Source organism: Hypanus sabinus, chromosome 19 (genome assembly GCF_030144855.1).
Source record: "Hypanus sabinus isolate sHypSab1 chromosome 19, sHypSab1.hap1, whole genome shotgun sequence".
Lineage (NCBI taxonomy): Eukaryota > Metazoa > Chordata > Chondrichthyes > Myliobatiformes > Dasyatidae > Hypanus > Hypanus sabinus.
In genome coordinates, this window is record NC_082724.1 from 11,722,905 (window position 1) to 11,748,995 (window position 26,091).

At 43.7% G+C, this 26,091-nt stretch overlaps 1 protein-coding gene across 6 annotated transcripts in view; it reads right to left on the bottom strand.

The window, feature by feature from the left end:
• sema3b (sema domain, immunoglobulin domain (Ig), short basic domain, secreted, (semaphorin) 3B) overlaps nucleotides 1-26,091 on the bottom strand; it is a 229,612-nt gene that overhangs the window by 39,865 nt on the left and 163,656 nt on the right. For all 6 annotated transcript variants that reach the window (XM_059944009.1, XM_059944014.1, XM_059944011.1 and 3 more), the window contains exons 5-7: nucleotides 12,497-12,616; nucleotides 8,941-9,034; nucleotides 3,985-4,104 (exon numbers count right to left, since the gene is read on the bottom strand). In XM_059944009.1, the coding sequence (XP_059799992.1) occupies nucleotides 3,985-4,104; nucleotides 8,941-9,034; nucleotides 12,497-12,616 (334 nt within the window). The remainder of the gene's footprint in view (nucleotides 1-3,984; nucleotides 4,105-8,940; nucleotides 9,035-12,496; nucleotides 12,617-26,091) is intronic.

Below are 26,091 nucleotides of genomic sequence, written 5' to 3' on the forward strand. Positions count from 1 at the left end.
GAAGCGCAAAGCCCTGACTCCAGCCAGCATAGCTCTCTGGGTCACTGAGGCACGCGAGCCTCCGTGACAACGTTGTGGTCCGCTTGGTGGGAAGGGAAACAATTAAGTAAATAAGGAATTGGGCTGAGACACCTCAGCAGGACGGTAACGAGAAAGGGCAGCATCCAGAATAAGAAAGTGGGGTGGGGGGAAGGAACATTACAGCTTGGTATGGCAACTGTTCTGTCCAAAACCACGAGAAAATAAAGAGGGCTGCAAACAAAACTTAGTCCATCACAAAAACCAGCCTCCCTTCAATGGGCTCTGACTACACTTCCTGATGTCCAGGGAAAGCAGCCAACATAACCAGAACCCACGTTCTCTCTTATAAACCCTGTCTGCTGAGCAGAAGATGCAAAAGTTTTAAAACCTGCACCACCAGGCTCAATGGCAGTTTCTAACCCATTGTTATAAGACTCTTGAATGTAATTGTCGTAGGATAAAGGTGAACTCTTGATCTCACATCCTCAATTGTCATGGACCTAATACTTCTTTGTCTAATTGCACTGCATTTTGGCAGTAACAGTAAATGTAACACAATATTCTGCATTTTGTTATTCTGTTTCTCTTGATATTACATTGATGTAGATACGTTCTGAAGGGATTTGTGGGAATAGAATGGTAAACAACGGTTTTCAGTCCCTGTGACAATAGTAAACCAACTACAGCCATCTCCAGAAGAACTACATGTCATCTCTGAAGCTTCTTTCCTGTAGCTATCCAGCTTCTCCATAAAACTCACTGACGTTAATACCCTAACTGTTGCTGCACAACAACTGTTAAATGGTCTTTCCTGCTCTCCTTGGTCTGTTGATTTAATTACCAACAGCAAATTATATGTTTGCATTTATTTAAGTTTGATTATTGATGTCTGCATGTGACCATTCTGCTAATTGTTGATTGCTCGTGGCTGTTTGCACTTTTGCCTTGTAAATTGTTGGTTGCTATTGTGTTGCCTGTTATGGTATTGTCCTGTGTTTTATGTTTGGCACCGAACCACAATTAATTCTAGTATGTTTCACATATTGGCAATAAAGCGATTCTGATTCTGAAACCCAGGCCTATACCTGAGTGCAGGACTAAAGGATGTCACAGCATCATGAGTGCTAACTTTAAACTGAAAATCTTTCTGCTTCTACAAATGGTCCCAAAAGAGAAGGGAATGGGAATTATCCCCAACATCTCACTAACCTTTCCCTTTCTGTCCACATGACTAAAACAGATAAAATGGTTAGTCAAGCACATTTGCTCCATCTGCCAATAACAGGCAGGATCTCCCAGTGGCCATCCAGTTGAATGTGACTTCCCATTTTGATGCATTGGTCCATGGCCTCTTCTTGTACCACGATGAGGCCATACTTAGGTTTGAGGAGCAACACCTCATATCCTGTCCGGGAGCCTCCAACCTGATGGCATGAACGTCGGTTTCTCTAACTTCCAGGAATTTCTTCCCCTTCTCCCTCCTCTCTTTTTCCATTCAACATTCTGGATCCACTCTTAGCCCTTCTCTTTTCCTCACCTGCCCATTTCCTCCCTCTGGCGCCCCTCCTCCTTCCATTTCTTCTATGGTCAACTAGTTTTTGATCATAGTCCATCTTCTTCAGCTTCTTACCTCTTCCACTTATCACCTCACAGTTTCTTCAAACCCTTCCCTCACCCACACACCTACCCCCTCACCTGCTTTCACCTATCACCCACCAGTTTGTACTCCTCCTTCCCCCCACTTTCTTACTCTGGCTTCTTCCTGCTTCCTCTCCAGTCCAGATGAAGGGTCTCAGCCTGAAACTGTGAGTGTTTATTCCTCTGCATGGATGCTGCCCGACTTACTGAGTTCCTCCAGCGTTTTGTGTGTGTTGCTCAAGATTCCCAAAATCTGCAGAACCCCTTGTGCTTATAAAGTGATTAGTTATCACTTAGCTGCTTGTGGGATCTTACTGTGTGCAGATCTACTGTTTTTCCATATTGCAATTCACATGTATTCCACCTCCTCGTAATGACTGTTAAGAAAGCCAGACAAACAGAAGTCTTGCAAAGCCCCTGAAATACATTAAACATCCTGAAGGGGGTGCAATGAGCAATGGATTGAAAGCCAAACAGGAACTTGATCAACACGAGTGAATCTGCAGATGCTGGAAATAAATAAAAACACAAAATGCTGGCAGAACTCAGCAGGCCAGACAGCACCTATGGGAGGAGGTAGTGATGACGTTTCGGGCCGAAACCCTTCTGTCTATGTTTTCTGACTCTCTCTCACTCAGCTGTTGGTTCATTTCTCTCCAACCCCTACTGGCCTTCTCCCACCATTCTTCCCCCCCAATATTCTTTCCCTCTTCTTTTCACTCCTCTCTAGTTGTTCGTTTTCTCTTTCTCTCTCTCTCTTCAACATTCTCTTTTGCCCTTCTCTTTTTCATCTTTTATTCCTCATCTCCCAGCCTCTTTCCCTCTCCTGTTTTCAGCTACTCTCCATCGCTATCTCCGCAGCTCTCTTTTCCCTCACTCTGCCTCCCTCTCCCATTCTCTATGTCACTGCCTGCTCACCCTCTCTTGCTCCAGCCCAGATCCTTTCTTCCTCTGCTCTCTGCCCGCTCAAGAGATTTTCTCTCTCCCTTTTCCATGTTAGCTCGTTGTTCAACACTTGGAAGTAGCTGGCAGCACGTGCTACCTGAGGGTCCCTGGCCAGTTTTTCTCCACAGAAATAATTTGAAGATTGTTAAAGCACTGGCTCTCTGACACACACTCCCTGTCAGCTGGCTCTCTAACAGTGACAAGAAACTGTCAGAGCCAAGAAGTACCACAGATTGAGAGAGAAAAAACAACCCTCCAGAATTAATCAAATCACAAACAAGAGAAAATTCTGCAGATGCGGGAAACTTGAGTAGTACACGTAAAATGCAGGAGGAATTCAGCAGCCAGGCAGCATCTACGGAAAAAAGTACAGTTGACATTTTGGGCTGAATTGCCTCTGGCTGCTCATTCCATGTACAGGCCATCCTCTGAGTGAAAAGTTTAAAACAAGGAACAGGATTAAAAACTTAAATTTCTAGGCCAGGGGGAGAGAGATGAGAGAATATGTGTTGTAGAATATTGCTCATTTAGTTCGTTCCTTCAAAATTCAGTAACAGTGCCTGAAGCCCAACTTGGTTTTTTTTTAGCCCGAGATCAGTGGTGTCATAGAGTAATACAGCATGGAAACAGGTTCTTCGGCCCGACTGGCCCATGCTGAACAAGACGACCAGCCAAGCTAGTCCCATTTGCCAGTCATGGGCCCATATTCTTCGAAGCATTTCCCTATCCCCGTACCTCTCCAAGACTCTTTTAAAAGTTGTTTATTGTACCGACCTCTACCACTTCCTCTGGAAGTTCATACCATATACGCACCACCTCTGTGTAAACAAAAAGCTGCCTCTCAAATTCCAATGAAATCTTCCTCCCCTCCCCCTCACCTTAACTCCACGGCCTCTTACTGAAAAATTTAATTGCTATCTTTCCCATAGTAGACGACCAGCACAGCACATGGTTGTCCAAATTCAGCCTCACCAACATCTTATACAACTTCAACATAACATCTCCTGTACTCAATGCTCCATTTGTGGACACAAGTCTGAACTTTGTGCCTTTTTCCTCTCAGCTTGGGTGTGATCGGAACTAAAGGTCGTAAGTTTAGGGTGAAAATCAAAGTACTTAAGGAGAATCTCTGGGGAGCTTTCTCACTCAAAGGGTGGCACAAGTTTGGAATGGGCTGATTGTGAAAGTGGTGGATGTGGGTTCAACTGCACCATTGAAGAGATGTTTGGTTAAGTACATGGATGGGAGGGATTTGGAGGGCTGTGGTCCAGGTGCAGGTAAATGTGACCAGGCAGAAGATGAGGCTGGCATGGGCTAGATGGGCTCAAGGGCCTGCTTCTGTGCTGTACTCTTCTGTGATCCTTTGGCATCAGGACCTACCATTCAGCCACCGTGAGTCGTGCTGCTCAGTCCGAATGGAATGCCGGTGACCGAGGCTACGGAAGATGGTGAAGTCACGGCCCATCAGGTCAGTGGCGACACCGGAGTAGAGCTCCTCACCTGGGCAAATCAATAGAAAGCCACAGTTAGACCAAAAGACATTCGGCCATTCATCGCATTGAGTTTCCTCCGTCATTCAATTATGCCTGATTTATTATCCCTCTTCAACTCCATTCTCCAGCCTTCTCCCCATAACCTTTGATGCCCTTTACAATCAAGAATGGCCCTCCTTCAAGTCAAGTCAAGTCACTTTTTATTGTCATTTTGACCATAACTGCTGGTCCAGTACACAGTAAAAACGAAACATTTTTCAGGACCATGGTGTCAATCAGCACCACCCTTTCCCAATCACCACCGCCCAGTGCCAGTAACTTTCGCCATTTGTCAAGGCAACCCGCTTGCTGACCAGGCTTTCTCCAGAGACCACTTCCTTTCATCCAGCTTCCCATTCCAAAATTCAGATATCTCCTCTGTAGGATCATCTGAGCTTCATGCAGAAAAGGCACCTGCCTCCTCCCACTCAGGGTAAAGCACAATGCAAGACATTGGATACCACCTGTAGATAGTTTTCAATCCTCACACTCCTAGCATCTTTTTAACGTGTGCCCTGTGACTACCATGGAAGTAAAGGCCAGTTGCAGGGCAAAGAACAAGAAATGTAAACTGATCCAACCTGTGATTATCTCAGCTGGCCTTACCTTATCAGAGATATTTCTCTTTGTTCTACTCATTTCTCTTTCACCTCCTCTGCTGCTCCAAACTAACTGGTTTTCTCTCTTTACCAGCTCTGGAGCCTGTATCTAAATTCCCACTGGCTACCCAGTCTTCTCTGATTCTACCTCACATTTACAGAATCTGCAAGTTTCAGCTTTCATTATTTATTTACTTAGTAACACGGCCCAGAGGAGGCTCTTCCAACCCTTCGCGTTCCACCACTCCAGCAACTGTGATGACCAATTAACCTATTAACCGGTAGGTCTTTGGGTTGTGGGAAGAAACTGGAGCACTCGGGGGAAAAGCCACGCAGTACACGGAGAGAACTCATAAACTCCTCACAGAACTGTGTCGGAATTGAACTCCGATCTTCAGAACACCCCAAGCGATAAAAGGGTTGCGCTAACTAAGCTTCTGTGGCTGCCCATTTCTTTAAAGAGCAACAAGGTGAGAGGTGAATTGATAGAGAAGAACAAAATGCTACATGACATAGATAGAGTGAGCAGCCAGAGACATTTTCCCAGACCGAAAATGGCTAATTCAAGGGGGCATAACTTTAAGGTGTTTGGAGGAAAGTATGGGGGTGTGTGGTTGGAGGGAGTTTTTCACACAGAGTGATAGGGATGGTGGCAGAGGCAGATTATTATGGATATTTAAGAGGATCTTAGAAAGATGCCTGGATGAAAGAACAATGGAACGCTATGTGGAAGGGAAAGATTAGATTGATCTTGGAATAGGTTAAAAGGTTGACACAACGTTGCAGGATGAAGGAACTGTACTGTGCAGTTCAATGTTCTATGTTAACAAGGAAAGCTATTTCTCAAGTTCCTTTGAATACAGCGGATTCCAAGAAACTTGGGGAAGAGCTTTCCTTGTTCTTTAGAATCCTCTGTAGTCTTGGAGCAAAGTTCCCAACCAGGGTCCATGGACCCCCAGCTTAATGGTATTGGCCCATGACATCAAAATGTTTGGGAACCCCAGCATGAAGAGGATTCTAAGAAACAAGGAAAGCAGTTTCCCAGAAGGAAACCGCTTTCCTTGTTGGCTCATTTAGTCTATACCAACTCACAGAACAATCTCATTCCCTCAGTACAACCTAACGCCTCCAAGATACACCCTCAGGGAGTCAAAGTCAAGTTCATTGTCACATGCAGTTGTACACGTATGCACAGCTGCAAGGAAAAACAGGCTGGTGGCAGCATCAGATTTGCTGCATTCCAATTTTGGAAGCTAATCTGAACTCCCTTCACAAATGGATGTAACTACATTTGTATGCCATGACTTGGAACAAGAACAGGGTAGATAATCCCCAGTGTCAGAACCAATATTTAATTCTAAACCAACATCCTTTGGTTTCAGTTCCAAAGCACAAACTGCCCGCTGTGTTTTCTACATTTCAACTATGCTTCAAAACCACTTTGTGCTCTTTAACACGTGAAGATTGGACTGTGTGATAGGCTCAACAAAAATGTAAACTCTTCTTTGTTTAACACATTGCTAAATGTTTGGTAAGGGATGCCAAAGAACTGCTAGACTGGCATTTTAATCCTTCTGGAACATCACCACTTTGTGATGATCAGCCTAACTGTCAACAATTTTTTCACGCAGTGTGTGGGTGCCTGGAATGCACTGCATGGAGTGATGGTCGTGTTGGGGACTTTTAAGAGACACTTAGATAAGCATATGCATAACCTAACCCTCTGATTGCTCTTTTTGGTGCCTTGGGGGGTGAGACGGATATACATTGGAGTCTGGCTAAACGTCGAACATTATCTTTTGCTTCTCTTTTGGCTAGACCTTTAATTCTTCTTAGGCGGAGAGATGCTGCCCCACCCACTCATGCTCAATGGCTTAATGATATTATGTCCTGTTTAGACCTTGAAAAAATGCACTACCCACTTCTCAACTCGGACATAAAGTTTCATAAGGAGTGGGGACCTTTTCTTGAATATTTTTATAACTTCTCTTTAGACTAAGTTTTTTTTTCAGTCCCTTACTTTCAGCTTTCTTTTTCCTTGGTAGTAAGCATTACTATCTTTTGTTCTTATTTTCATTTACAGTTTTGGGGGTTTGAATGCTCTGATTTATATTTCCTACATCTTGTAGTGGTTGGTCTGGAGTTTCTTTTTCCTGTGGGCCTGTGGGGGGGGGGGGGGTGGATACTAACTTTACATGACTTTATTTTGGGTGCTTTTTCACCATTATTTTGAACCATATTATTATTGTATGTTTATCTTGCACTGTATTAATCTCTTAATTTGTAGTTGAGTTTTTGTCGTAGCAATTGTAGAAATGCATAAAAAAATCAATGAAAGAAAAGATAAGCACATGCATGTGACAGAAATGGAAGAATATGGACATTCTGTAGGCTGAAGAGATTAGTGGGCCATTTGATTACTAATTTAATTAGTGGCACAACATTGTGGGCTGATGGCCTGCTTTAGTTGTTATATGTTTTATAACCAGAACACTAAACTGATTCTTAGGAAGACAAGGGAGTCTGGGAATGCAGGTCCAACTTCGTGTTTACTTTTAAAATGACGCACACGCATCAGGTGGTATTGTGATAGCGTATGCAATTCACGCATTTCATGTATTCATACATATAACCCTTGAAGAATTATTTAAATGAACAAGAATGCTTAGTCACCATATATATACAAGATTGCTCAAACGTTACTTGATTATTAAATACACAACATCTGTCTTGTACTGTTCTATATTCTGTGTTCTGTTGTTGTGAGTCAGAATGATTGACAGTCCAATAGAGAACCGAGGTATATTTCCAAAACCAATATACTGAGGAATCAATGAATAATAAAGACTAGTTTAGATCTGGTGTTGTGCAATGAGAATAAGTTATTTAATAATCTGGTAAGTGATGGTCTTTTACTGAAAGTTTATATAAAAGCTGAAAGCAACTTAATTCAATCTAAAACAAGGGTCTCAGATCTAAGCGCACTGCCGGAGGGAAGCTTTAAGTCAACAGTTGCTGTTTTCTAGCCAAGTATTTTCATTTATTACTTTCCCCATCAATGTCTTGTTTCTGATTTGTTAAAACTAGAAATATTCATAGACCACAGATATAAGTAAGTATAAATGTAAACAAGCAAAACTAGGCAGGAGAAGTAGTTCAATCACTGGTTTAAAAGAAAAGGGGTTAAGAAAAAATAATAGATCAAAGGGAAAGTCCTACAACCTGTAACAGTCTGTAAATTGGGAATATTTTAGAATTCGACAAAGTTGGAACCAGACATTCAAGAGGAAAGTGAAAAAATGAGAATAATCCAGTTCGAACCATGTAACGTGACTGTAGTAGCTGTTAAAGACGTACAAAACTGAACAGGTTAGGAAGTTTTAACATGGTGCCCTTACAGACTAATCCAGGGGAATTTATATTGGGGAACACGGAAATGGTTAAAAAAACCGAACGGATACATTGTGTCGGCATTCACAGAAAACTGAAAAATATAATGCTGGAAATGGTGATGAACAACAGACCTAGAGTAACAAGAAAGCTGAAAGAAATCATATTGTGTTGTAGAACTTAATGGGATTGAATACTGAGAAACGGAGCTGATGATCCACATCCCATGATTCTGAGAGAGGTGGCTAAGGGGAGAGTAGAGGCATCTTCCAAAGTTGCAAAGATTCCACAATGGTTCCTTCATTAAAGACGAAAGCAAATTAAGGCAGATAGTTGAGATAGAGATTGAGATAGAGAGTATTCTCTTCCACCCCCACCACATGGGCAGAAGAAACAAAGGTATGAAGGCACATACCACCAGGCTCAAGGACATCTTCTATCCCACTTTTTAAAACAATGCCAAGCAGCTGTCCAATTCCATCTATATAAATGTTTCCCTAGTATGAAAAGATGGACCCTTGACCTCATAATCTTCATGACTGTCACTTTGCCACTGACTGTCCACCTATACTGCACTTTCTCTGTAGCTGACACACTTTATTCTACATTCTGCTATTGCTTGACAGGGAACTAACTTAATGCACTGTTGTAATGAACTAATCTGTGTGGACGGTATGAAAGACTTGCTTTGACCTCAGTACATGTGACAATTATAAACTAATTTACCAGTTTAATCCATGAACCTCTTTGGCTTATCTGTATGCCCATGGAATCTCAGTTCTCAATGCTGGTCCATACCATCTCCATACACTCACCTATCAAAATGGAGGTGGAGAGGTGCTTGGCATCGTAAGGACTCCTTCCTTTTCCATCTTCAATTTGATTGAAGTCAATCCTGAACTGGTGCTCCTACAGCAAGATAAGGGAATGGAAGTTAATGCAATGCAGCGAAGGACATTCAATCAAAGGGAGATTTACTTGTTTTGCAAAAAGGGAGAGTGCAGAGCAGCATCAATAAATAAGCAATAATTATTGAGAACATGAGACGAAGAGTTTCTTAAAGAGAGCCCAATGGTTGTGGGAACAATTCAGTGAAAGAGAGAGAGAGAGAGAGAGAGAGAGAGACAGAATGAAATTATCCCTACTGATTCAAGAGCCTGATGGTTGAGGGTAATAATCGCTCCTGAGCCTGTGGTGTGGGTCCTGAGGCTCCTATAGATCCTTTGAGAAGAGAACATGGTCTGGGTGGTGGGTTTCTTGATGATGGCTGCTTCTTTCCTATTTCTCATGTTCACTCCATGTAGATGTGCTCAAAGGTGGTGTTGGGGGGAAAGATTTATCTGTGATGGACTGAGTTGTATCCATTACTCTTTGTGGGATTTTCCTTTCAAGGGAATTGGTGTTTCCAATAAGTGCACATGAAGAGTATGTGGAGAGTCAGGACCAGAGGGCACAGCTTCAGAATAGATAGATGCCCCTTTAGAACAGAGATGAGGAGGAAATTCTTTAGCCTGAGCATGGTGAATCTGTGGAATTCATGGGCACAGATGGCTGTGGAGGCCAAGTCATTGGGTATATTTAAAGTGGAGTTTGATAGGTTATTGATTAGTAAGGGTGTCAAAGGTTACATGGAGAAGGCAGGAGAATGGGGTTAGAAGGGGTAATAAATCAGCCATGATAGAATGGCAGAGCAGACTTAATAGACTGAATGGATTGATTCTGCTCCTTTGTCTTATGGGCTTGTGATTCAACTTTCCAGGAGTAGGAATGAAATCCCACAGGAAATCCCAAGCACGTTCCAGCCACACACTTAAAACACAGTCCAGACAGATTGCAGGAAGCAGTTTACACTGGTGTGACATGTCCACTTGAACCAAACCCAATTCTCAAAAAAAAAATCCTCATTAAGATTCTGCTTGCCAGAGCTTGCCATGCAAGGAGGCTCCTTATATGGCCTAGTTCGGCAAAGTCTTGAGGAAGACAGCTATCTGTAGCCACAGCCTCAGGGCGAAAGGATGTCCCTTTAAAACTGAGATGAGCAGCAACTTCTTCAGCCAGTTGCTGCCGAATCCATTTTTTTGTTGTTGTCACAGAGCATGGTGGAGTCTAAGCCTCCGGGAATATTTAAGGCAGAGATTGCCAGCTTCTTGATTGGTAGAGGGGATAAAGGTTACAGGAAGAAGTCAGGAGCTGGGGCTGAGAACAGAAATAAAAATCTGACTCAATGGGCTGAATGACCTAATTCTTCTATACATTATGATCTTATGACACGGTGGGCCAAGGGACCCGTTGCTCTGCTCCACAACTTTGTGACTCTAAAGGAAACACTCAATGGGTCAGGTAGCATGTGTGGGAAGAGAAATGGAGCCCAATGGTTCTGCTGGTGAAGCACTGGGCCCTGCTGGGGGTGGGAATGGGACTGAGTTTGGCTAGGATTGGCTCCCACAGCTTTGGCCAGATGATGATACATATAACATGAAATAGACTCTGGAACTAATCTTCAACGCTGATAATTACTGCCAATTTTTTCTGATAGTGTTTGAAGTTTAAACAAGATCTTTGGTTATTTTTGGCTGTTTGTCCGCTGCACTTTGAAACATCTGGCATGCCTCTGAAAGAGAATATCAGGGGCTCAAGCATCATGTGCCGAAGTTTCAGGCATGTAATCCCTCTCCCATGGAGGAAGATTTCAGTATTTAGACATAAGACTATACAACATAGGAGCCGAACTAGACCATTTGGCACATTATGTCTGCTTTGCCATTCCTGCCATGGCTGATTTATTATTCCTCTCAACCCCAATCTCCGAGTAACCGTAAAGTCCTGACTAATCACGAACCTCCCAACCTTCAGTATAAATATACCCAATGATTTAGCCTCTGTTTGTGGCAATAATTCATCACCCTCTGGCTAAGGAAATTTCTTTTCTTCGCTGTTCTAAATGGACGTCCTTCAATGATAATTTCAGTGCAGTGATAAGTGATGATGCCCATGCCGGTTCAGGAGCCTGATGGCTTGGAGGGCAGTAACAGTTCCTGAACCTGCTGAGTGGGACCTGAAAGCTCCTTCCTGATGGTAGCAGCAAGAAGAGAGCACGTCCTGGATGGTGGGTGTCCTTGATGATGGATGCTGCTTTCCTGTGGCTGTGCTCCTTGTAGATATGCTCAATGACCTGTAACCTTAGTGACTTTCTCTCATACCTCTGATTTGCAAAAACCCCTCAGTCTTAGGTTTAAAATTATATTTGCAGTTTGCTGCGCAGAGTTTCCACCGTCATTTGAGTATGGAAATGTCCTCCAAATTCACTCCAAAATGCCTTGCTCTCATTCTGAGTCTAAACCAAAATAACGTAAACCAGTTATCTGGTATTGACAGAAGATTTCCTATCTGGGTGGTACTACTTTGGTGGTAAAATTATGCCATCATCCTGGAAATATGTTTTGTTTGCTTGGTGTGTTCCTGCCTTGTCAGAAGATTGTCATGGGGGAGTTGCAATTGTAAGACCGTAAGACATAGCTGCACAATTAGGCCATTCAGTCGATCGAGTCTGTTTCACCATTCTAACATGGCTGATTTATTATCTCTCTCAACCCTATTCTTCGGCCTTCTCCCTGTAACTCTTTATGTCCTTACTGATCAAGAACCTGTCGACTTGCACTTTAAATATACTCACGTGACTGGCCTTCACAGTCACTTTTGGCAATGAATTCCACTGATTCAACACCCTTTGGCTAAAGAAATTCTCCCTCACCTCTGTTCCACAGGGATGTCCTTCTTTTCTGAGGTTGTAACCTCTGGTCATTGACTCCCCCACTATAGGAAGCACCCTCTCCACATCCACTCTAAGATTTTCAATATTCAAAAGGTTTTGATGAGATCCTCCCTTGTTCTCCTAAACTTCAGCAAGTACAGGTCCAGAGCTGTCAAATGCTCTTCATATGTTAACCTTTTCATTCCTGTGATAAATCTCGAGAACCTCTTCTGAACCCTCTCTAATGCCAAGATATCCTTTCCTGGACAAGGGGCCCAAAACTGCTCACAATACTCTAAGTGCAGTCTGACCAATGCTTTATAAAGCGTCAGATTTACATCCTTGCTTTTATATTCTGGTCTTCTCAAAGTGAAAGTCCCTAGAACTTACCCCCCTCACCTTAAATGAATATCCCCTGACATTAAACCTTTCATTGTCCCTCCCCACCTAAAAACTCATAGTACTATGTCACCAATCTGCATGGAAAACCTAAGAGAAAAGGCCATATAATCACAGAGATACGAGAAGAAAACAAGCAAAAGACCTCACATCACAGGGGAAGCCCTCTCCTGCTCAGCCAAGGTCATTGTACTGGGAAGCCGGCAGAGGAGAGTACTTACGTCAAACTTGCTCCCGACCTCCACGTATGCACAGACGGGGTGGAAAGCTCCAGTGCCACAGGTATACAGGTGGGTCCTGTTGAACTGATGCAGGACTTTGATGAAGTTGGCACAGTCTGCCTACAACAGAAGGAATACAGGCATCAGGCAACGGTTAAGAACTAGGAGCAGTAGTAAGTTATATGGTCTCGAGCCTTTTCCATCATCCTATGACATCGGTATTCATATTCTACAGCACGGAACCAGACCCTTCAGTCCATCTAGCCCATGCTGATCTGATCTTCTGCTGACTCCCATCTACCTGCACCTGGACCATAGCCCTCCATACCCCTTTCATCCATGTACCTTTCCAAACATTTCTTAAATATCACAATTGAATCTGCATCTATCGCTTCCACTGGCAGCTCATCCACCACCCTCTAGGTGAAGAAGCACCTCCACCAATTCTCTTTAATTATTTCATCTTTCACTCTAAACTCACAACTTCTAGTTCTAGTCTCACCCAACCTGAGGGGGAGAAAAGCCTGCTTGCATTTACCCTCTTAACTCTGTATAATCTCTCTTCATTCTTCTATGTTCCAGGGAGTAAAACTCTGACTTACTCAACCAACTTAGGCCCTCAAGTCCCAGCAACGTCCTCGTGAATTATCTCTGCAATCTTTCAATCTTGTGAACAAAAATTCTATTGACCTTATACGACCCAGAAGGACAGCTCAGTGCATCATCGCAGCAATATCCATTGGAAAGATATTCCCAAATCCACAAACTTTTGCAGCAATTCCCCCATGCACACCCAATATTTCCTCCAAACTCCAAGAGATAATATTCGATTCACAGCTGCAAAGCCCTAAACCCAAAAAGAGGTTTTAAGCCCTACCTGATACTGGTATCTCAGGGTACCGCACTACAGGGAAGTTATACTGTATCAATCTACACTTCAAGGAATAGCATACTTTTTTGTCTTGTCTCTGCAGCAGGGTCTAGATGCCAATACCCACTACTTGAGTGGTGGGCCACCTCCCACCAAGGAGGAGATAACAGTTTGGACACAGTTTATTTTATTTTTATGCTTAATTTTGGACAAATAGTTATTAACACACATTTCACACTCACAGAAGATTACTAATGTATAAAAGATTTCCAAATTAGAAAATATTTATAAACTACAAAGAATTTCCAAACACAAGGATAATTCTTACAAACTAAAAGAGTTGCATATGAACAAATCGTTCACTGCAGTAACTGAAGGTTTAGGAATGAATTCTAGTTCTACTTTCTTTCATTCTCCTTATCATTACCATAATCCACAATGCTTCCTAATATTTATACAGTTCTGCTACTAATTGACAGCATCAGCAGAGTTATTTTTCAAATATCTTTGCTGGAACCAAGTAATTCACACGTGGTCTAAAAGCCTCTGGGGACAGAGATTCCCGACATCCATCCATAAGAGCTGACTCTCTGAGTAAACAAATATCTGAACTATTGATTGATCAATTTTACCTGTGACCATGTTTGATGTGCTAAATACCAAAATTAGTCTGATCTAAAAGCTTCATTGATCACAATGGTACTAATAACTTAGCCAATTTTTTCTGATTGGATACAGGCCAACTAACAAAGCCCCACTGTCTTACATCGATTAAATATGGACTTACAAGACCTCACAGTTTACTTGTTTACAACAAGAAGCTGAGCAAGAAATATTTCACAGTATATGGACTGGCCGACGAGAGGAGAGGCCATACTGGATCCAGCTCTGGGTAATGAACCTGGTCAGGGGGCAGACCCTTTGGTGGGGAAGCATTTTGGTGAGAGTGACCACAACTCCCTTAGCTTCAGCATAGCTATGAAAAAGGATAAAAACAGACAAAATGGGAAAGTGCTTAACTGGGGAAGGGCTAACTATGAAGGGATGAGGCAGGAATTGGAAACATGTTCAAGGGACATGTTCACAGAAGTAATGTACAGTAAGTTTAGGGACCACTTGTGGGTTCAGAATAGGTTTGTCCCACTGAGACAAGGGAAAAATGGTAGGAAAAGGGAACCATAGCTGACAAAACATGTGAGGCAACTCATCAAGAGGAAGAAGGAAGCATATGTTAGATATAAGAAGTAGGAAGCAGGAGGGGCTCATGAGAAATATAGGGTAGCCAGAAAGGAGCTTAAGAAATGACTTAGGAGAGCTCAAAGGGGGCATGAGAAGGCCTTGGCATGTAGGATAAAGGAGAACCCCAAGGCATTCTATGAGTATGTGAAGAACAGAAGGATGACAAGAATGAAGGTGGGGCCGATATGTGCCGGGAGGTGGAGAAGGTTGGGGAGGTCCTAAATGAATACTTTGCATCAGTATTCACAAGAGAAAAGGACCTTGATCAGGTTGAGGTCGAAATAGAACAGGCCTGTGTACCGGCCAATGTGGAGATTAAGGGAGAAGAAGTGTTGGATCCTCTTAAAGACATCAAGATTGATAAGTCCCCAGGGCCGAACATGATATACCCCAGGTTGCTGTGGGAAGTGAGAGAAGAGATCGGTGGAGCAGTAGCTATGATCTTTGAATCCTCTTTGGCTGCAGGGGAGATGCCGGAGGATTGCAGGATGGCAAATGTAGCTCCCTTGTTTAAAAAAGGTAATAGGAAGAATCCTGGGAACTATAAACCGGTGAGTCTTGTGTCAGTGGTCTGAAAACTATTGGAAAGGATTCTTAAGAATAGGATCTACGAGCATTTGGAGATGTACAGTCTACTCAAGGACATGGCTTTGTGAAGGGAAGGTCATGCCTCACGAGCTGAATTGAGTTTTTTGAAGAGGTAACAAAAGAAATTGATGAGAGTCGGGCGGTAGTGTGGTCTACATGGATTTTAGCAAGGTATTCAACAAGGTCCCTCACGAGAGACTCATCCAGAAAGTCATGAGGCATGGGATCAGTGGAACCTTGGCCATTTGGATAAAAAACTGGCTTACAGGAAGAAAGCAGAGGGTAGTTGTGGAAGGAATGTATTCTGCCTGGAGGTTGGTGACTAGTGGAGTGCCGTAAGGATCTGTTCTGGGACCCCTGCTCTGTGATTTTTATAAATGACCTGGAGGAAGAGACGGAAAGATGGGTGAGTAAGTTTGCAGATGACACGAAGATTGGAGGAGTTGTGGCTGGAGCTGTAGGTTGTCGAAGTTTACAAGAGGATATAGACAGGCTGCAAAGTTGGGCAGAAAAGTGGCAGATGGAGTTCAATCTGGATAAGTGTGAGGTGATGCATTTTTGAAGGACAAACCAGAAGGCTGAGTACAGGGTTAATGGTTGGTTACTTAAGAGTGGAAAACAAGTCTTATGAGGCAAGATTAGCAGAGCTGGGACTTTTCTCTTTGGAGCATAGAAGGATGAGAGAGGACTTGACAGAGGTCTACAAGATTATGAGAGGCATAGATAGGGTGGATAGCCAGTACCTGTTTCCCAGGGCACCAATAGCAAACACCAGAGGGCATATGTATAAAGTTAAGGGAGGGAAGTTTAGGGGAGACATCAGGGGTAAGTTTTTTTACACAGAGGGTTGTGGGTGCCTGGAATGACTTGCCAGGGATGGTGGTGGAGGCTAAAACATTAGAGGTATTTAAGAGCCTCTTGGACAGGCACATGGAAGAAAAAAATAGAGGGTTACGGGGTAGTGTGGGTTTAGTACATTTTTTTAAGGAATATATGGGTTGGTACAACATCGAGGGCTCTAGGGCCTGTACTGTGCTGTAGTACTCTAGTGTCTAGAGTCTAGGAGTTTAACTCTGCCACAAAAACTCTGACATTTTGGAAAGGTCATGCTGTTGTGATAGAAAGCTGAGGTCAATAAGCCTCTCTGGTCCTGGAAAGTGAATAGGGGAGGCCCTCTGTTGGTCAGGGTCGACTTTGGAAGTTGCATCCAAGCCGTCTATGTTGAATATGAAGCCAGGGCAACGTGATAAGGAGAGCAGCCGATGAACCCAAAGGAACGGCAGTTTGGCACCAGCGGTGTCACAGGCGTGGTCAGACAGCATTGACCTCAATGTAGGACTGTCTTTGTGACTCTAGCTCTGGAGTTTTCCTCAGGGTTTACTCTTAAAGCCTTCCTATGAGCGGGTATAGCCGCAAGGCTGCGGAGGTTTGAAACGCAAGGCTGCAGAGGTTTGAAATCAGAGTTTCCCTTCTCCTAGATGAGCTGTCAACCGGGGCTGATTTTAAGGAGGCTTTGCCAACTTCCTGTCAGTAGAAATGGTTTTGCCAGGTTTAGTAGTTAAGTCACACGTAAAGGCCAAGAGCTGATCTTGGTTGTCAGAGGCTATTTGAGATGAAAGCTATTGGGAGCATTTAATAGGTTGCAGGAGCTTGTCCCCGCTACCCCACTATCCCCCCCCCCCACCCTGTGAAAAACCTTGAGGAACGGAAGAAAGGGAATATCCATCAAATTATCCACTTTGCTGTATTGGCATTCTAAAGTTATTAATGGATCTGTTTCTATTGCCTTCCAAGCAGCACATTTCATATCACAAGTATTCACAGCATGAAAAAGAAATCACCTGCTTCTTGCAGTACTTTACCAGGGTAAGATTGCCCACATGATATCACCTCACCAGGCTGGCTGTAGTGGGGGCAATCCTGGTCAGATCCTTCCTGTATGCTCAGAGCGTTACCCCAACCACGAGCTGACCCAAAGGTGGCTGTAGTGGGGGCAATCCTGGTCAGATCCTTCCTGTATGCTCAGAGCGTTACCCCAACCACGAGCTGACCCAAAGGTGGCTGTAGTGGGGGCAATCCTGGTCAGATCCTTCCTGTATGCTCAGAGCGTTACCCCAACCACGAGCTGACCCAAAGGTGGCTGTAGTGGGGGCAATCCTGGTCAGATCCTTCCTGTATGCTCAGAGCGTTACCCCAACCACGAGCTGACCCAAAGGTGGGAGTGGGACAGTTGCTCACCTTCTTGGGGACTGTGAGTTTGTGAAGATGGTGTGGAGAAAGATAGAGGTTTGTGTCATGGCTCAGCCCAAGCAGCTGCTTGACAGAGAACCCTCTGGTCTACAGATTGTCCCCAGGGACAAGACTAGAGACAGACATCAAGTGTTGCTGGAAGATCATCAATTCTGTGAAAGATACCCTTTGATCTGCCCGAAACTTGTTGCCCTGCCAGCACTCTGAGAACTAAACGGAGGAGTTCTGCCAACTAGCATATTCCAGGGAGGGATGAGCTGAAGCTTGGTGGGGAGGAGAACCACGGTATAAGGTTTTTCTGCTAATCGACAGAGAGGGTCTGGGGCGGGTGAGGAAGCCCCTCAAGTATTATAGTAGTGTACCACCCCAGGGTGCCCACATGAGGGGCAACGGTTTTAAGAAATGTAATTTCTTAATTTCTTTAAAATGTAATTAAAGAAATGCAAACGCTTAATGCGTTGACTATGACTGTAAGAATGAAAAGCCATTTCAGGGTTTATCCTTGTAAATATTTTTAATCAATAATAAAGTTTATCTTGATTTTAAACGTGCAATGGTGATTCACCAGGACTTTGCCTGGACTGGAGGATATGAGTAATAGGCTTGCTTTTCTTAGAACAAAAGAGGATGAGAGGTAACTTGAAAGTTGTATTTAAAATTATGAATGGGTAGATAGTTCTTTTTGTACAATATATTGCACAAAGTTAAAGTAAATCCAAAGCTTTTATTTTGGAGTATGATATTAACTTAGTTTTAGTGTACCCAAATAAACTTTATTCCTAATTTCAAACAAAAACAAAACTAAACTGTGCAATGCCTTTTCATTCTTACATTTGTGGAAATGTCCTTTACTTGTAGTAACAACATGGCATTTTTGTCTGTAACAAAATTGAACCTGTATTGTACCAGAATGCACTGCTAAAAGTGTTTGTGCAACATCATATTGATGGAACCTGAGAACCTGACAAACTGCAGAGCAGCAGATGTGTTACTGGCAGAGTGCCAAATATACTGATTAAGCAGAACAGAATGTGCCCTTGTCCTTGACCTGGGGCACGGGTAGCCATCACTTGTGTATGAAAGAATGACTATGCTTTCTGCTGCCGACTCCTGTGAGGTGCTAGTCTTCCCTTGCTGCATGTAAAATAAATGTGCTTAGGACTGATCTACTCTGAGTGAATTGTTGTTTGTTATCAGACATAGCTATAAGGTGCATAGCACATTCACAGTCAAAGCTTTCAGTATTGATCTACACTCAGTGGCCACATTATTTGGGACTTTCTCTACCTAATAAAGTGGCACTGCTTGTGTGTTTGTGGTCTTCTGCTGCTATATCCTATCCACTTTAAGGTTTGAAATGTACATTCAGAGATGCTCTTCTGCACACCACTGTTGTAACACATGTCTACTTTAGCTATTGTTGCCTTTCTGTCAACTTGAACCTGATTCTCCTCTGATCTTTTTCATTAACAAGCTGTTTTTGCTCACGGAGCTAATGCTCATTGGATTTTTTTTCTTTGGCTTATTGAACTACCCTCTGTAAACTTTAAACACTGGTGTGCATGAAAATCCCAGATGATCAGCAGTTTCTGAGATACTCAGACCACCCCATCTGGCACCAACAATCATTCCACAGTTAATGTCACTTAGATCACATTTCGGCCCCATTCTGATGTTTAGCCTGAACAACAACTCTTGACCATGCTAGCATGCTTTTATACATTGAGTTGCTGCCACATGATTGGTTGAATAGATATCTGCATTAACGAGCAGGTGTGCAGGAGTACCTAATAAAGTGGCCACTGAGCGTATTACAATACTGAACATTATCAAACACAGCTCCACTCCCCAGAAGCAATACAATTAGTGTAAAATGTAATTTCCTCCTCCCTCTGTCCTCACTGAGGATCAGACAATGAGCTATATAAATTCAATTTCTCCTCCAGTGAGAAACGGTCAGTAATATTCCGAGCCACGGGTATTGTATTCTCATCAAGACACATCAATGGAATCTTGAAATCTGATACCTAAATCACATAAAAAAATCCTGGAATTTCATGCAATAGATTTGGAATTTGACTTCAATCAAGCAGAGCACCCTGTGGTAATCATTATTTTATAGTTTCAAAGTGTTACCAAAGACCAGTGAATTAACGAGGGTGTAAATGCCAGTACATTCGTGGGATTAAAAGTCTGGCTCCAGGGCTGCCCACATCACTGCTTGTAAAGGGTGATTTTCTTGCAATATTTTATGCTGATGAAGGTGAAAGTGGAAGGAAAGGCAGGGAGGAAGGAACTGATTCTTCTACTTCCAAGTCCAAGTCAAGTTTATTGTCATTTAACTATCTTCATGTGTACTGCCAAAAGTTTCTCCAAGCCAGGGTGTAAAGTACAGTAGTACACGTTGCACATAAATAACACACAATAATTAAACCTACAAATGAATTACACACAGACAAACAAAGTAAAGCACATAAATTAAATACTGTAAGGTACAGTACAAACTATCACATGGCTCTTAAAATGTGATGCGGCAGGGAGTTCAGAAACCTAATGGCCTGAGGGAAGAAACTCTTTCTCCATCCTTGTCTTCATGCATTGCAGTCTCCTTCCTGATGTTAAAATCTGCTATTTATGTCTAATGTGAGGGAAAATAATTTGAAAGTAATTGGAGGAGAGTATAGAGGGGAATGTCAGAGGTAGATTGTTTTTACACAGAGAGTGGTGGGTATGTGGAGGCAAATACATTAGGGGCATTTAATAAACTCTCAGATAGGTACATGAATGATACAAAACTGGAAGACTCTGTGGGACGGAAGGGTTAGATTGATCTTAGAGTAATTTAAAAGGTCAGCACAACATCATAGGCCGAAGGCCCTTTACTGTGCTGTAGCGTTTTATGTTCACAAACACCCGGGCCTTAGGTTGGACAAATGCATAAGAGCCAAGTCATAAAATAAACCAGGAAGTTGTTGGCTGTAAGCAGATATGAAATCAGACCCAGAGTTAGGTTTATTATCGCTGACATAAGTCGTGAAATTTGACTATAAAACCATAAGATATAAGAGCAGAAGGAGGCTATTTGGCTCATCAAGCCTGCTCTCCCTCCCAGCCCCATTCTCCTGCCTTCTCACCATATCTCATATATATGCCATATGTATGTAAGTACATGTTCTGCATAGCATTGTGGGTTGAAGGGCCTGTATTGTGCTGTACGTTTTCTTTGTTTCTATTCCTTCACGGCCTGACCAATTAAGAACCTATCGACCCTTACCTTAAATATACCCAAAGACTTGGCCTCTGCAGCGCTTGGAAACAAATTCCACAGGTTCATCACTCTCCGGCTCAAGAAATCCCTCCTCATTTCTGTTCTAAATGGAGGTCCCCCTATTCTGAGGCGGTGTCTCTGGGCTTAGAAACCCCTGTCAAACCCCATGCTCTCCACACCCACTCTGTCTGGGCCTTTCAACGTTCAATAGGTTTCTGTGAGATCCTAATGGCAGCAGTACAGTGCAAGACATAAAAATTACCATAAGTCACAAAAAATACATAAATCATGTTGGAGAGGACTAACAAGTAGAGTTCATGAACCATTTAGAAATGTGAAGGCAGAGGAGAAGAAGCTGTTTCTGAATCATTGCAAGTGTATCTCAGGGCTCCTATACCTCCTCCCCGATGGTGGTAATGAGAAGATGGCATGCAAAAGGATTTGATGGGCCAAGTAGCCTAACTCTGCTCCTATTCCTTATGGTCTTAAGTTACAGCATCAACTTTTCTGAACAAATGTATTCTTTATAATGATACATGCGTGTCAATAGCGTAGTGGTTAGCGCTATGCTATCATAGCACGGGGTGTTCTGGAGTTTTGAGTTCGATTCCGGTGCCATCTGAAAGGAGTGTGTTTGTTACCCCATGGGTTTCTTCAGGGTGCTCTAGTTCGGTCCCACAGTCCAAAGACATCCCAGTCACAAGGTTAACCGGTGATTGTCAATTGTTCTGTGATTAGGTGAGTGTAGGTCGTGGACGATGTATCTCTTTGAGCCAGAAGGGCCTATTCTGTGCTGCAACTGTAAATAAAACAAGTAAAACTCAGCCCATATCAATGATGCATGATGTAAAATAATTTCCTCCTGAATGTAAATCCTGATATTTTGTGGCTGATCCACAAGACAGATCTTGTGGAAAGTAATGTTGTACTTTTGGAACCAGTGCAAGGAACAACTGCTCTTGTAATTTTTGGTAAAGGCAACGGTTCCTCCGGGTAAGTCCAAGCAATGAGAAGGAATGCTTAGCTACACCTCAAACCATCTTGTTTTGCTCTCCGTTTGATTGTGTCCCTGCCCCTAATCTTTCTGAGAGGGAACTGCTTCACTCATAGGGTCATGAGAGTGTGGAACGAGTTGCCAGTGCAAGTGGTGCATGTGAGCTTGATTTCAACATTTGGAAATTTGGATAGGTACATTGATGGTAGGGCTTTGGAGGGCTATTCATTCCAATGCAGTTTGATGGGCATAGGCAGTTTAAATGGTTCAGCATGAACTAGATGGGCTGAAGGGCCTGTTTCTGTGCTGTATTTTTCTATGACTCTATGTGCTATTCCCCAGGTGTGATCCCATCAATATTCTGTATAGATATCTCATAACTTCCCTACAACCTATACTCCACCCCTTTTTCAATCAAACCCAATAACCTGTCTTACGGGGAAAGGTTGAATGCGTTCGGGATTTTTTTCTTTAGAGCGAAGGAGGGTGAGAGGCAACTTGATAGATGTATATAAGGTTATGAGTAATGGATAGAGTGAACAGCCAAAGTCTTTTTCGCACGGCGTCAATGGCCAATACCAGAGGACACCCTTTTCAGACAGAGGGAAATGTAGGAGAGATGTCAGAGGTAGGTTTTCTTTTACACAGAGAGTGGTGGGTACCTGGAATGCTCTGACAGAGGGTGGGGCAGCTGCGGGTAGAGGCTGATACAATAAGAATACTGTAGGCTGGTTATGAGACTCTTAGAGAGGCACAGAGATCATGGAAAACTGGAGGAATATCACACACACACACACACACACACCTGTTGTTGTCCAGATGGTCAAGATGGCAAAGGACTGGAGAAGGAGAAATCTGACAGGAGAGTACAGTGGGCTATAAAATAAAGGGAAAGACGAGGGCATCCAGAAGGCAGGAAGTGAAGCTGATATGAAGGTCATAAGGGTGTGAGAGGGTCTGAACCAAACCGTATCGTCATTAATTTCTCTAAAACTTCCAGTTTCCTCTGTTACCCCCCCCCCACCCCAACCTCTTTTCCCTTATCCCTGTGGCCCATTACCCTTCCTCTTCCCCCCTCCCTATCCTAAAATGTTGACTCTTGAATCCTCTCCATAGATGCTGCCTGACCTGCTGAGCTCCTCCAGCATTTTGTGTGTGTAACTCTGGATTTCCAGCATCTGCAGAATCTCTTGTGTTTAGATTCTTGGTTGTAACTCAAATGACGCATTTCACTCTGTTTCGATATACATGTGATAAATAAGTTTGATTCTGAATCTGAACCTCGTTGTCCCAAGTCTTGGTCACTCTCCGTTCTCCTGAACCAGTCCCGTAACTCAGGGCACGGCCCCCGCTTTGCATTCCTGGTTGGCAAAGTTGAGGAATACAGTCTACACAGGACAGCGGCAGGAAAATTTCTGTCTGCTTATGTAGGACTCCTGGCTCACTCACCACTCTGCTCCACACTCACCTCCTCAGAAGGATTGAGTTTTATGGCAGGGTATTTCATGACAGCGAGCATGTTTGCACATTGCAAGCTGTCAAGAGTAACACAATCCCCATGTACAGTACCCGCACTTGACATTAGTTCATCTCAGTATTTGGCTTGTATTACTAATAGCCTTCTCTTGACCCAAGGGTGATGGGCCAATCCTCAGATTTCATTTTTAATTGCTTAAATTCTAGATTTTCAAACTGAGGGGTTGGGGACTGGGGCCACAATTATAAAAACAAACAGTCTGTATTCATGTTTATTACCGTGGTGGAGAGTGTAAGAAGAATAGATGTAGGAAAAACAAGTCTCTCTAAAATGGAGCAAAAACCTTGATTTAAATTCTGCCTGGAATTTTACACCATAAGACCTAGAGCAGAATTAGAGTATTTGGGCCATCGAGTCCGCTCCTTCATTCCAACATGGTAGATTTATTACCCCTCTCAAACCCACTCTACTGTCTTCTCCCTGTACCTGATGCCCTTACTAATCAAGAACCTAACAACCTCCATTTTAAATATATATCCAATAACTTGGCCTTGACGGCCATCTGTGGCGATAAATTCCACAGATTCACCTCCATCTGGTTAAAGAAATTCCTCCTTATTTTTGTTCTAAAGGGAAGTTCATTTATTCTGAGGCTGTGCCCTCTGTCCTCGACTCCCCAGTATGGGAAACATCTTCTCCGCATCCACTCTAAATAGGCCTTTCAATATTCGATAGATTTCAATGAGATCCCCACTTGTTCCGGTAAACTTCAGTGAGTTCAAATGCAACATTTAAGAGAAGTTTGGATGTTCGTGGATGGGAGGGGTATGGAGGGCTATGGTCCAGGTGTAGGTAGATGGGACTAAGCATAAGACCATACTGGCATGGACTGGATAAACCATAGGGCCTGCTTCGGTCCTGTAGCACTCTCCGACTCAAAGAACTCTTGATCTCCAATCTATGTTACTGTGGCCCTTAAAACCTATTATCTACTGCAGTGCACTTTCTATGCAACAGTAACACTATATCCTGCATTCTGTTTGTACGTGGTCTCAAGTCTTTGTACATTCTACAGTGAAGGTGAAGGGGGTGGGTAGGGAAATAGGGGAGAGAGAGTAATCGGGGTGGGAGGTGTCCTTGCTTATGTTAGCTGTTTTACCAACACAGTGGGAAGGATAAATGGAGTCAACAGAGGGGAGGCAGGCTTGTGTGATGGGCTGTATTTTGTTCACAATACTCTGCAATTTCTTGCAGTCATTGGCAAAAAGTTTGCATACAAAGCCATAATGCATTCATTTAGGATATTTTCTGTTGTTGTTTGTTTAGTTTGTTGTTCGTCCCTCGGAGTCGAAGACGACCACGACTTCTGTCAGGTGGAGGGTTTGTGACTGTGGGTCCGGAGGTGACTGGTGAGGCCAATCCGGGCCCTGATAGCTCACCCACATGTGGGACACATGAGGGTAGGTGCTGCAGTGGAAGTGGAGGTAGTTCGAGCCTTGCACGCGGCGCGTTTCCTCTGAGCCTCTGTGGTGCGTCTGATTTCTGCTGCATACGCTCCTTTAGTGGTCCTGCTCCACCAGGTTGGGCGGTCCAGAGCAAGCGATTCCCAGCTACTGGGATTGATGCTGAGGTCTTTGAGGGACACTCTGAGGCAGTCTTTGAAATGTTTCTTCTGCCCGCCAACTGAGCGCTTGCCCTGGCTCAGCTCTCCATACAGCAGCTGTTTTGGTAGTCGACTGTCAGACATCCTGACGACATGGCCAGCCCACCTGGCTTGGGCTTTCTGTAGGAGGGTGTAGACGCTGTGGATGCTAGCCCGCTCCAGGACCTCTGTGTCTGGGACTTTGTCCTGCCATCGTACATGGAGAAGTCTGCGGAGGCAGCTCAAGTGGAAGTGGTTGAGCTGTTTAGCGTGTCTGCTATAGACAGTCCAAGTCTTGCTGGCATAGAGGAGGGTGGTGAGAACCACTGCTCGGTAGACCTTCAGCTTGGTGGTAAGGCTGAGTCCTCTCCGCTCCCATACATTCTCACGGAGTCTCCCAAAGGCGGCACTGGCTTTGGCAATTCTGTTGCTGATCTCTGCATCTATGTTTACTGCTCATGATAGAGTACTGCCCAGATAAGTAAAGCTGTCGACTGCCAGTAGCTTCTGCCCCTTTACTGTGATGTGTGGTTCCTGGTAGGGCTTTCCAGGTGCGGGCTGGTACATAACTTCGGTCTTTTTTGTGCTGATTGTAAGTCCGAAGTTGTCACAGGCTCGTGAGAGGCAGTCCGTTTCTCGCTGCATCTTCTGCTCTGTGCTGGCGTTGAGGGCGCAATCATCAGCAAATAAGAGGTCTCTGACGACGGTCTCCTTCACCTTTTGTAACAGCCTGTAGACGCTGGAGGTTGAATAGCCCACCGCCAGTCCTGTATCTGACATGAATACCATCCTGACAATCGCGGAAGACATCATTCAGCATAGCAGAGAAGACCATGCTAAAGAGTGTAGGGGCGAGATCGCATTCTTGCTTCACACTGTTTGTCACTGGGAAGGCTTCTGACTCATCACCATCATCCAAAACTTTCACCATCATGCCATTGTGGAACTGCTGAACAATCGTGATGACCCTGCTAGGGCAGCCAAGCTTCTCCATTATCTTCCATAAGCCATCTCTGCTGACCGTATCAAATGCCTTGGTCAAATCGACAAAGGTCATAAAGAGATCGTTGTGCTGCTCTTGACATTTTTGCTGGAGTTGGCGTGCAGTAACTATCATGTCGACAGTTCCACGCTCTGCACGGAAGCCACATTGCCTTTCTGGGAGGAGACCCTGGTCAAGGTGTTGGAGAAGGCGATTAAGCAGGCCGCGAGCCAAGATCTTCCCAGCTATGGACAGGAGGGAGATTGTCACAAGACTGGTGGTTG